Consider the following 12,679-nt stretch of genomic DNA (forward strand, 5'->3'; position numbering starts at 1 on the left):
ATGTTGGGACACCTGTCCAGAAACTTTGGTTTCTCTGTCTCTGACCCCTGGGCCCTCCCTGGGCATGATGGTTTACCAAACACCACCCTCCCCCCCTGTCAATACGCCTCTTCGGAGGGTAGAAGAAGGAGAGTGGTTTAGTGTCGATCTCAAGGGGTCCACTAAAGGAGTTCCACGCACAGATATAATTTACAGTGCATGGATCTTCAAATGTTACAATAACACAATCACCCGAAATGAATTTATTTGTGGGGCCTAGCCATGGGGTCCTACGCACCATCAAGATTTTACTCTTAGCGTGGTTAGGTATCGGTCTCTTTTCATTTAGCCAGTGACAAATTTTGTTTTTGAGTGACCAGAAGGTTTCCTCGCGATAATTATTATTTACTTCGGGGACCCCCGTCAACACTACAACAAAGGGACTAGCATCCGGTGGTAAATTGGTATATCCTCCCCTCACTTTTTCCCCTTTATGAATCCCCTTTTGGTCATGTTGGACGGGAGTGGTAGCAATTTTACCCTGGTCTGGGATTCTTTGGTCTGTTTGAACAGTAACTGCATGATTCAAAGTCCCTTGGTCTGTTGAGGCAGTAGCTACATGATTCGAGGTTGATGGTTTTGGGTTGCTATTAGCCCTCTTGCCCTTTGTCTTGGACATAATTTTGGTCACATGGGAGGTCATATTAATCAATGAAGTCTGTCCAGTACCCGCATTGGGATTGGGCATTGGTCTAGCTAAATTAAGGCTTGTTAAGGCTAAAATACTTTTCTCCACCTCGAGTAACTGATTTTCTATCGATGTCAATCTTGTTTCAAGAGGGGTGAAAAGTTTTTTTTATAATATCACCTATTTCTTTTAGTAGGATGTTATTCTCACCCTGCACTTCCCTAGTTCCCAAACCTCCCGGATTGCTCAAGTTTCCTATACTTTGCGGACTCTCAGGTATATCCAGATTTACAACATTTTGGGCCTCTTTCTCCCCACTTAGTAAATTTAAAGGTGGCAATACAGACCTGTTTTCCTCATTGATCACCCTACACCTCGATGCCTGTTCTTTTGCTATTTTAGATTTTTTTCTAGCATAGGAAGAACCATTAGGGTGTTTTCTTTTTGATATTGCGCCTTCCCATCTACCAGGCGTCTGATTCAAACTAACCTCGTCACCCTGGACGTCTGTCACAGTTTGTATTACTTGTGTATCTCCCCTGGTAGCTTGCTCATCTGGACTTGTATTATCTGTGATGGTTTGCGTGGTTACTTCTGGCAGAGTTGGTATTGAAGGGTGGGGAACCTGAATATTATGTATATCGACGTGTGTAACAAGTGAAACAGGACCTGATATTCGTTCGGGGGTTCTTGCTGATGCTAAATGGCCCAATGAAGACTTTTTCGCCATTACAATATCCTGGGACAATCTCCTGGCAGCTGCTAACTCCATTGAAACTTTATGTTCCATGAGTTGAATACCCATGTCTATTACAGTGTTAGATCTGGTGATAAAGTCATCAAGAGTACCTGTGAGCAATTTCCCCCCTTTGGCAGCCTTACTTCTACTTTCCCTAGTAGCCATCCTTCATTGGCTTTATATAATGTAAGGAAATCACTAAATATAAGGGATAACACAAGATATAAGGCACAAAGAAAAGTAATATAGAGACAAGAGGGGTGGCCCGGTCCGGTCTGGATCGGTCAGGAACGGGCTAGAACGGGCCCGCCCTTGGCCCGGGCTTCGCCCGCCGCCGTCCCGCGTTCGCGGTGAGAGGAGGAGTTAAGTAGGAGGAGGCGGGGCGGGAAGAGGCTCCAGCTGCGGCGAGTGACAGGCCGCTCCGAATGCTGGGCCTCGCAGTCCCGGCCCAGTCCTCCCTCTCCAACAGGTTCAAGTTTGTAATCCGATTATATATATATATATATATATATACACACATATACACGTACGTATACACACATATATATGTTGAGTAGATAAATACTCTGAAACAAGTTAAGTAAATCCAATCGTAGTTTATTCTTGAACCCAGGAAGAAGTGAGGAGGACAGCCTGGACACTCCTCTTCCAGTGAAGTTAATCCAACGATTCATACCAGGATTCTGCAGTTCTAGAATATCGGAACCGGAATCCTATTAATATTTACAACAAGGGGTGGTGAGGGACAGAGTCTCTGAATTAAACAGAATACTCTCACCCAGTCAAGAGATCAGGGCTAGATCCAACACCGTTTTTTAGCTCACTGCACCATCCCAGTTTCAGAACCTGGCTGTATGCAAATTAGTCTGTTCCTGTCCCAGTGCATGATGGGAACAGGGCAAACCAAACTACAAAAGCCAATTCTTACACTGGGAAGGAAACAAGCTACCGGGGACCGGTTTCTGGCATTTCAGCCTCTTCGGCCCGGCTTGCTTGAATCCTGATGGTGCAATGAGCAAGGGACTCACATCTGAGTATACCCTTCCACGCTTAGGGTGGACAAAAATATTTACAACAAGGGGTGGTGAGGGACAGAGTCTCTGAATTAAACAGAATACTCTCACCCAGTCAAGAGATCAGGGCTAGATCCAACACCGTTTTTTAGCTCACTGCACCATCCCAGTTTCAGAACCTGGCTGTATGCAAATTAGTCTGTTCCTGTCCCAGTGCATGATGGGAACAGGGCAAACCAAACTACAAAAGCCAATTCTTACACTGGGAAGGAAACAAGCTACCGGGGACCGGTTTCTGGCATTTCAGCCTCTTCGGCCCGGCTTGCTTGAATCCTGATGGTGCAATGAGCAAGGGACTCACATCTGAGTATACCCTTCCACGCTTAGGGTGGACAAAAATATTTACAACAAGGGGTGGTGAGGGACAGAGTCTCTGAATTAAACAGAATACTCTCACCCAGTCAAGAGATCAGGGCTAGATCCAACACCGTTTTTTAGCTCACTGCACCATCCCAGTTTCAGAACCTGGCTGTATGCAAATTAGTCTGTTCCTGTCCCAGTGCATGATGGGAACAGGGCAAACCAAACTACAAAAGCCAATTCTTACACTGGGAAGGAAACAAGCTACCGGGGACCGGTTTCTGGCATTTCAGCCTCTTCGGCCCGGCTTGCTTGAATCCTGATGGTGCAATGAGCAAGGGACTCACATCTGAGTATACCCTTCCACGCTTAGGGTGGACAAAAATATTTACAACAAGGGGTGGTGAGGGACAGAGTCTCTGAATTAAACAGAATACTCTCACCCAGTCAAGAGATCAGGGCTAGATCCAACACCGTTTTTTAGCTCACTGCACCATCCCAGTTTCAGAACCTGGCTGTATGCAAATTAGTCTGTTCCTGTCCCAGTGCATGATGGGAACAGGGCAAACCAAACTACAAAAGCCAATTCTTACACTGGGAAGGAAACAAGCTACCGGGGACCGGTTTCTGGCATTTCAGCCTCTTCGGCCCGGCTTGCTTGAATCCTGATGGTGCAATGAGCAAGGGACTCACATCTGAGTATACCCTTCCACGCCTAGGGTGGACAAAAATATTTACAACAAGGGGTGGTGAGGGACAGAGTCTCTGAATTAAACAGAATACTCTCACCCAGTCAAGAGATCAGGGCTAGATCCAACACCGTTTTTTAGCTCACTGCACCATCCCAGTTTCAGAACCTGGCTGTATGCAAATTAGTCTGTTCCTGTCCCAGTGCATGATGGGAACAGGGCAAACCAAACTACAAAAGCCAATTCTTACACTGGGAAGGAAACAAGCTACCGGGGACCGGTTTCTGGCATTTCAGCCTCTTCGGCCCGGCTTGCTTGAATCCTGATGGTGCAATGAGCAAGGGACTCACATCTGAGTATACCCTTCCACGCTTAGGGTGGACAAAAATATTTACAACAAGGGGTGGTGAGGGACAGAGTCTCTGAATTAAACAGAATACTCTCACCCAGTCAAGAGATCAGGGCTAGATCCAACACCGTTTTTTAGCTCACTGCACCATCCCAGTTTCAGAACCTGGCTGTATGCAAATTAGTCTGTTCCTGTCCCAGTGCATGATGGGAACAGGGCAAACCAAACTACAAAAGCCAATTCTTACACTGGGAAGGAAACAAGCTACCGGGGACCGGTTTCTGGCATTTCAGCCTCTTCGGCCCGGCTTGCTTGAATCCTGATGGTGCAATGAGCAAGGGACTCACATCTGAGTATACCCTTCCACGCTTAGGGTGGACAAAAATATTTACAACAAGGGGTGGTGAGGGACAGAGTCTCTGAATTAAACAGAATACTCTCACCCAGTCAAGAGATCAGGGCTAGATCCAACACCGTTTTTTAGCTCACTGCACCATCCCAGTTTCAGAACCTGGCTGTATGCAAATTAGTCTGTTCCTGTCCCAGTGCATGATGGGAACAGGGCAAACCAAACTACAAAAGCCAATTCTTACACTGGGAAGGAAACAAGCTACCGGGGACCGGTTTCTGGCATTTCAGCCTCTTCGGCCCGGCTTGCTTGAATCCTGATGGTGCAATGAGCAAGGGACTCACATCTGAGTATACCCTTCCACGCTTAGGGTGGACAAAAATATTTACAACAAGGGGTGGTGAGGGACAGAGTCTCTGAATTAAACAGAATACTCTCACCCAGTCAAGAGATCAGGGCTAGATCCAACACCGTTTTTTAGCTCACTGCACCATCCCAGTTTCAGAACCTGGCTGCATGCAAATTAGTCTGTTCCTGTCCCAGTGCATGATGGGAACAGGGCAAACCAAACTACAAAAGCCAATTCTTACACTGGGAAGGAAACAAGCTACCGGGGACCGGTTTCTGGCATTTCAGCCTCTTCGGCCCGGCTTGCTTGAATCCTGATGGTGCAATGAGCAAGGGACTCACATCTGAGTATACCCTTCCACGCTTAGGGTGGACAAAAATATTTACAACAAGGGGTGGTGAGGGACAGAGTCTCTGAATTAAACAGAATACTCTCACCCAGTCAAGAGATCAGGGCTAGATCCAACACCGTTTTTTAGCTCACTGCACCATCCCAGTTTCAGAACCTGGCTGTATGCAAATTAGTCTGTTCCTGTCCCAGTGCATGATGGGAACAGGGCAAACCAAACTACAAAAGCCAATTCTTACACTGGGAAGGAAACAAGCTACCGGGGACCGGTTTCTGGCATTTCAGCCTCTTCGGCCCGGCTTGCTTGAATCCTGATGGTGCAATGAGCAAGGGACTCACATCTGAGTATACCCTTCGACGCTTAGGGTGGACAAAAATATTTACAACAAGGGGTGGTGAGGGACAGAGTCTCTGAATTAAACAGAATACTCTCACCCAGTCAAGAGATCAGGGCTAGATCCAACACCGTTTTTTAGCTCACTGCACCATCCCAGTTTCAGAACCTGGCTGTATGCAAATTAGTCTGTTCCTGTCCCAGTGCATGATGGGAACAGGGCAAACCAAACTACAAAAGCCAATTCTTACACTGGGAAGGAAACAAGCTACCGGGGACCGGTTTCTGGCATTTCAGCCTCTTCGGCCCGGCTTGCTTGAATCCTGATGGTGCAATGAGCAAGGGACTCACATCTGAGTATACCCTTCCACGCTTAGGGTATACTCAGACATGAGTCCCTTTCTCACTGCTCCATCAGGATTCAAGCAAGCCGGGCCGAAGACGACTGAAATGCCAGAAACCGGTCCCCGGTAGCTTGTCTCCTTTCTGGTAAAGAATTGGCTTGGTAGTTTAGTCTGCCCTGTTCCCATGATGCACTGGGCCAGGGACAGACTGATTTGCATATAGCCAGGTTCTGAGCTGGGATGGGGCAGTGAGATAAATAACGGTGATGGATCAAGCCCTGATCTTTGGACTGGGTAAGAGTGGTCTGCTCAATTCAGACACTCTGTTCATCACCACCCCCCTTTTGTAAATCGATTTTGGCCACTATAGGTGTGGCAGGGTATACTCGGACATGAGTCCCTTTCTCACTGCTCCATCAGGATTCAAGCAAGCCGGGCCGAAGACGGCTGAAATGCCAGAAACCGGTCCCCGGTAGCTTGTCTCCTTTCTGATAAAGAATTGGCTTGGTAGTTTAGTCTGCCCTGTTCCCATGATGCACTGGGCCAGGGACAGACTGATTTGCATATAGCCAGGTTCTGAGCTGGGATGGGGCAGTGAGATAAATAACGGTGATGGATCAAGCCCTGATCTTTGGACTGGGTAAGAGTGGTCTGCTCAATTCAGACACTCTGTTCATCACCACCCCCTTTTGTAAATCGATTTTGGCCACTATAGGTGTGGCAGGGTATACTCAGACATGAGTCCCTTTCTCACTGCTCCATCAGGATTCAAGCAAGCCGGGCCGAAGACGGCTGAAATGCCAGAAACCGGTCCCCGGTAGCTTGTCTCCTTTCTGGTAAAGAATTGGCTTGGTAGTTTAGTCTGCCCTGTTCCCATGATGCACTGGGCCAGGGACAGACTGATTTGCATATAGCCAGGTTCTGAGCTGGGATGGGGCAGTGAGATAAATAACGGTGATGGATTAAGCCCTGAACTTTGGACTGGGTAAGAGTGGTCTGCTCAATTCAGACACTCTGTTCATCACCACCCCCTTTTGGGAATCCTATTAAGTCATGCACACAATCTAAACACAAACACAACACTTCCCCTTTCCTACAGAAGAATACATTTAAGAGAATAAGTAAATTAAATTAAAAAACAAAATGATTATAACATTACCATAACTAATTATGCAGAAACTAAAACCGGTTCCAATTAAGAGCGACAAACATATGTAACATAATCTTTCAAATATAGAGGTTTTACACACACTCTGCCAGTCTTGGTCAAATCATAACTTTTTGGAACTGTGCTCCCCTAAGGTACACAAACAGGACTGGGATTACAAGTTTCAGAGCTATCTGAACAGGTGCTGTTACAATCATTCACATTAGAATTGAGAATATTAGTATTGTTGCTATCAATTTTCCTTTCTGTAACATTAGATAAATTATTGCAACAATCTTGTATCCAATCATATTTGATTGGGTGGAAATCAACAGAAGGATCATGACATTTTCCCAAATTTGGTGAAATTCCACCTCTAAACTTGGCAATTCTACTAGCATGCCACACTTTCACATCACTAAGTAAAGCAGAATTACACATAATTTTTACAACTTTGAGGGGAACCAAGAACCTATTTGCTCCTTTGCGTGTAATTCTACCTTTTTTTACTTTTACTGTGTCACCCGCACAAAGATGTACTTTTTTTGTGTTATGGGAAAAATCTAATTTGTCCTTATACTTAAATTGTCCAGCTTCCAAGAAATCTCTAACTTCTGATGCAGACCAAGATGCAGGATTAGTACATTTTAACCATCCCATATTGTCCTTGGTGCGAGGGGACCTGTCCCTCATTAACTCAAAAGGAGAATGTCCTGATGATGCACATTGTATAATTCTAAATGCACAAATTGTTTTTCTTAATTCATCTTCCCAATCTAAACTAGTGCTAAAAGAAAGTTCAATAACATCTTTAATTACTACTGTTCCTTTAAATTCAAACAGTAGTTTCCAAAATCCAAGTAAATCAATGGGTTCTCCAAAAGGGGCGCTAGATGATGCAAGGAGGGGCAGAGCAGGAGATAGTCCAGAAAGGGCAACGCCGGGGATCACAGCAGTGGCATGGGCCCAGAATAAATGAGAGAGCAGATGCAGAGGATACACCGACAGATGCATAGGGTGAGAGATAGGGCAGTGCACCGGAAAGAGCAGCAGAAAGAAGCCCGAGATGAGTCAGAAGGTTGGGCTAGAAGACACAGAGAGAAGCAAAGGGTGAGAAACAGGGCAGTCATTCAAAACACTAAACTAGAAGAAAGCGACAAACCTACAGATCCATAAGTACACCAAAGAGTTTCACAGTATTGTTTTTTAAGAAAAAATCCAGTTATTGGTTCACTTTCATGACTTGCCTTCCCTGATTAAAAGGAGGAGAAAATTTTGCTAGCAGTCTTTGTTTCTTGAAATGTTCAATTATGGGTCAGTTTTAGCTGTTCTTTACCAATTCCCCAAAATTACATATTCCAAATTCATTTATTTTCATTTTAGTGACGTTAAATCAAGAGTACTTTCTGTAGCCATTAAAGATCTGACACTAAACAATGTGTGAGGGCTGTGCTTTCCCCACCTTTGTCTCTGTTCCTCGCTCACCCCCTTGCATAGGGCAGATACTGAGTGTTGTAATTTTTCCTTTCTCCCTCCTGCAGTTTGTGAACATGTTTTTTCTGCTGGCTGCAGTCTACTACTTGTTTCTGCCAAGCATCTACGTCGTCATGGCCATCATCGTGTACGAGGGGCTTCTTGGGGGAGCTGGCTATGTCAACACGTTCCACAACATTTCCCAAGAGGTGAGAAATCGGGGGTGGAGAGAGCCATGATTTGGATTTACACTGCTTTAAGGACATCAGGGGGGGATCATTATCCATCATATAACTAATGAGCAGCATTGTTAGCTTTTTCTTGTTATGTCACAGCTTGCTGATTCTTTTTTCAAGCTGTAAATTCACAGTGCCCACGTTATCACAGCATCCATATAAATCTGTGAAAGCATATAGTCACAGTGACTTCTATGTCACAGACTTACACCTTTTTGAATATTGAAACTGGTGAATGAATTTAATCAGTAGGGAGTTTTATAAAGAGCTACGCTTTTCCTTTCAGTTACCATGACATTCGAAAAAGGCATAGGGTCACGAGGTCAGCAAAAAGTATGCTTCCTTAACATTCTGGAAGGGGCAAGGTACGGTGTCTGCTGCTCACAGAATACTTGGTGTTTCATGAAAGTCTTTTGTGTCGTTGCTTCAGTAGCATACTGTGAAGGTATGATTCTACAGCATCTACTAGGTCACTGCTTGAATATTGTTGATGTTACAATTGAAGCCACAGTTCTAGCAATGTAACAGTCTTGCTCCTCCTCCTTTTGCACCATCTTGGCTTCTAGACTCTTCCTTCAATTGTAAGGACTTTCTCCCCTTACATTACTGTCTGTTTATGGAATGTTCTGCTCGGGCTGTGAATCAAACTCGACCCTACTTACATCAATGCCTTTCCTTAGATGTGGTTCCTTGCCTTTCTCCTTCCTTTCATTTCCATCTTCAGACATCTCACGCCCCCCTCCCCACACATACATTGTTCAGCACTTAAAGCGGCTCTACGGCATACAGTGCATTAGAAATCACCTTTAAATAAGTAAATATTAGAATTGCCTCAAAGTGTAATGCCACTGTACAATCTGTGTAGCATCTCACTAAGTAATCTTGAATAATATGAAGACAGAATACCTGTTAGGCGAGAGCTTGCTTACCATTCAAGCCAGTAGCAGACGTTGCTTCAACAAATATGGCAGAAATCTACCAGCGTTTTAATGAAATATGTATTTCATGCCTGTTGTTGCTTCCAGCAAAGGGTCCATTCTATAAGCAGACAGATGTAAGGAGCAAGCAATGTGAACTATCCCTGGCCAATGTCTCTTCTAAAAGAGATGAGATAACACTTTTTAGGTTAATTCTCTAGCGGCAGCACGCATGCACTGCTCGCTTTGCGAGGTATGCAGTATTCAGTATGAAGTGGAAGCTCCGTGAAAGCTCCACCCACTCTCCGACCATCTTTTCATTGGCATGTGTCTTTGTTGTTCCTAAATGCTGCCTTCCAATTTGTTTTAGGTTTGTTAGTCTCTCCTCATGACAGCCATGTCGTCATTTGTATCCTTCCATGGCTACTGGCTAATTTACTTTGAAGGTCCGTGCCTTCTCGCCCGCCTGCAGTCCCGTTTGCAATGCAATAGGTCTCGCGTAAATGTGAGTCATATTGCATTGCAAATGGTTGTTTATTGTTTCACAGTACCAGGGGAAGAGCACATAGGATGTTCAACTGTTGCCTAGTAACGAGTCCTGCCACACATGTATTTCTTTTGTTTTGATATCTGTATGCTGTAGTCTCTTTTCTGTCCACAGCACTCTCACTGACAGCAGATCTGCGTGGCCCTGGTCTTTGACGTCATTGCACGTGGCCTCTGGCTTCAGCTAGACATGGCAGCCACTGTAGCAAGTCAGGGAGATAAGCACCCTAGTAGTGGCAGCCGAGGGCCGGCTGGGGCTGAGCAGGAGGAGGAGCCGCCCCTGCAAGCCGTGCTGGTGGCGGATAGCTTCAGTCTGCACTTCAGCCCCTTGAGCAAGGACCGGGCTCGGGCCAGTGGAGCTGGGACAGGATGATGCCAGGCACATATGGGTGGCGGGTACACAGGGGACCTTATTAAAGTGGGAGAGCTGGGGCTAGAACTTTAGCCTAATCTGCGAGGGAGTGGGAGAAGTCAAGTCCTGGCGGGAGGAGCTGTGAGAGGCGCTGGAGAACCCACCCACCTGCCTGTAAGGTGGTATTATTTTCTTATTTATTTTCTTATATAGCACAGGATTCGAGCCCCATAGGGGTATCTCTGCGCTTGCGCATTGGTACAGATGTTAGACTGATAACTGAATAGTTGAACTACCAGCAGATTATAAGGTCGAGTATAGATGGGTTTTTAGGACCTTCCTAAAGGATTGGAAATTTGAATTAGTCTTTACGGCAAGTGGAAGTGAGTTCCAGAGAATGGGACCTTTGTAGGAGAGGGCATGCCCTCCCTTTCTTGCCCTCTTAATCCTGGGGACCTGAAGCAGTTGCTGGTTACTTGAACGCAAGGAACGTCCAGGACTATAGGGGATGAACTTGTCCGTTAAGTATTTAGGGCCTGTACCAAAGAGGCATTTGTCTATGGTACAGCAAATTTTGTATTTAACCCGCTGCCGAACAGGTAGCCAATGAAGGCTGTCCAAAAGCGGGCGGGAGGGGGTCCTAGGCAAAACATTGAGCACCAGTCTTGCCGCGGTGTTCTGGACCACTTGCAGTCGATTAAGTTGTTCCTCATTGGCCGAGATGAGCATGCCATTGCAGTAGTCCAGTCTACTGACCACCAATGTCTGGACCAGAGCCTTACGATGATAGTCAGGCAAGAATGGAAAAACACGTTGCAGGAGTCCGATGGTGTGGAAGCATAGACCAGCAACTTGATTGGCATGTTCTTTAAGCACCAGTGCCTGATTCAAACGTACACCAAGATTTTTAACGGTCAGTTTTGGACTTGGCACTGGCCCAAGATCTAGAGGCCACCATTCTGGGGACCACAGAAGCGGGGCCTCTCCGGATAACATCACCTCTGTTTTGCCTACATTGCATTGAAGGCAATTTGTAGCCATCCAGTTTGAAACCGCCCTCATACCATTCGCAAAAGATTTTCTTATTGCTGGAGTGAGGGACTGGAAAGGGAACAGGAGCTGGGTGTCGTCAGCGTAAGACACTGGGTGAACCATATTCTCTCACAATGCCAGCCAAGGGTGCCACATACACATTAAATAGTGTAGGCCTTAGACATGAGCCTTGTGGCACTCCCTTGGTGAGCTCCCTAGAGATGGATTGAAGGGAGCCCAATCTGACATCTTGTGAGCGGCCTGGGAGAAAACTCTCTACCCAGGACAGCGCCACACCCCCTATGCCCACCTCCCGCAGGCGGCCGAGAAGAATCTCATGTGACAACGTGTCGAAGGCAGTGGACAAATCTAACAGCACCAGAATCAATGAGCCCCCTCCATCTAGTGCCATCCGGATCGTATCGGTCACTGAGAGGAGGGCAGATTCGGTGCTGTGATTGGGTCTGAACCCCGATTGCGAGGAGTCCAGACCTCCCGCTGTCTCGATGTATTTTGACAAACAGGTGTTCACATGCTTCTCGGCCATCTTGCTAAAGTATGGCAAGAGGGAGATGGGTTGGAGGTTGGAAAGATCCGTCCATGGGCATGCCGTGTTCTGACGAATAGGGTTCACCACTGCTCTCTTCCACTCCATAGGTACCCACCTTCCTTGAGAGAGAGATTGAATACAAATTTGACCTCAGGTCCAATCAAAGTACTCAAGGGAGCGATCATTTTGGCGGGTAGAAAATCATCCAGAGACCCAGATTTTATGTGACTGATAAGATTGAAAAAATCAGCATCATTAATAGATGGAAAGGTGGTAAATGAATGGTCCCCAGGTATCGATGATTTGGGTGGATTAGGAGAGCTGTTCGTGTAACTGGAGGCTATCATGATTTTATCATAGATCGTATTTATTTTGTTCTAAAAAAACAGTGAGATGCCGTCACAGAGAGGCTGGGAAAAATCATTTGAACTTTCACAGGCCATCGGTAGATAAGGACTATTGCAAACGTTATCCTTAGGAGGTTGTAAGAGTTTGGGATTCTGCAGGGCACCTGGTCTGTTTTAAAGCTGCTCATTGTGAGAAGTTGGCCTGATATGTGATGTCCACTATTCTAGTGGGCCCCCTGTATCAGTCCAAACAACCTTTAAGGTGATGGTTGTAAAGTCAACCTTATAGACCAGCTATCCTAGTGGTAGCATGGACAAAGCAGTCTTAGGCTAATACTTCAGAGAGCATGTGAAGCCAATTGTTTTACCAATTATAATCCCTTGAATACCAAATGAAAGGACACCACACAAGGTATATATCAAATATATATGTATTTATTACTAACAAAACCCCTCTGCACTCTTTATGAGGTCAGAGTTCGAGATGCAGCACAAGTTACTCAATAAGCATACTATAAGTTGCACAAATACAATTCTG

General features: G+C 45.8%; 1 protein-coding gene across 2 annotated transcripts in view; it reads left to right on the forward strand.

Moving 5' to 3' along the window:
- CLN3 (CLN3 lysosomal/endosomal transmembrane protein, battenin) overlaps positions 1-12,679 on the forward strand; it is a 936,006-nt gene that overhangs the window by 880,073 nt on the left and 43,254 nt on the right. For both annotated transcript variants that reach the window (XM_086932190.1, XM_086932191.1), the window contains one exon: positions 8,230-8,370. In XM_086932190.1, the coding sequence (XP_086788316.1) occupies positions 8,230-8,370 (141 nt within the window). The remainder of the gene's footprint in view (positions 1-8,229; positions 8,371-12,679) is intronic.

Source organism: Lissotriton vulgaris, chromosome 7 (genome assembly GCF_964263255.1).
Source record: "Lissotriton vulgaris chromosome 7, aLisVul1.2, whole genome shotgun sequence".
Taxonomy (NCBI): Eukaryota; Metazoa; Chordata; class Amphibia; order Caudata; family Salamandridae; genus Lissotriton; species Lissotriton vulgaris.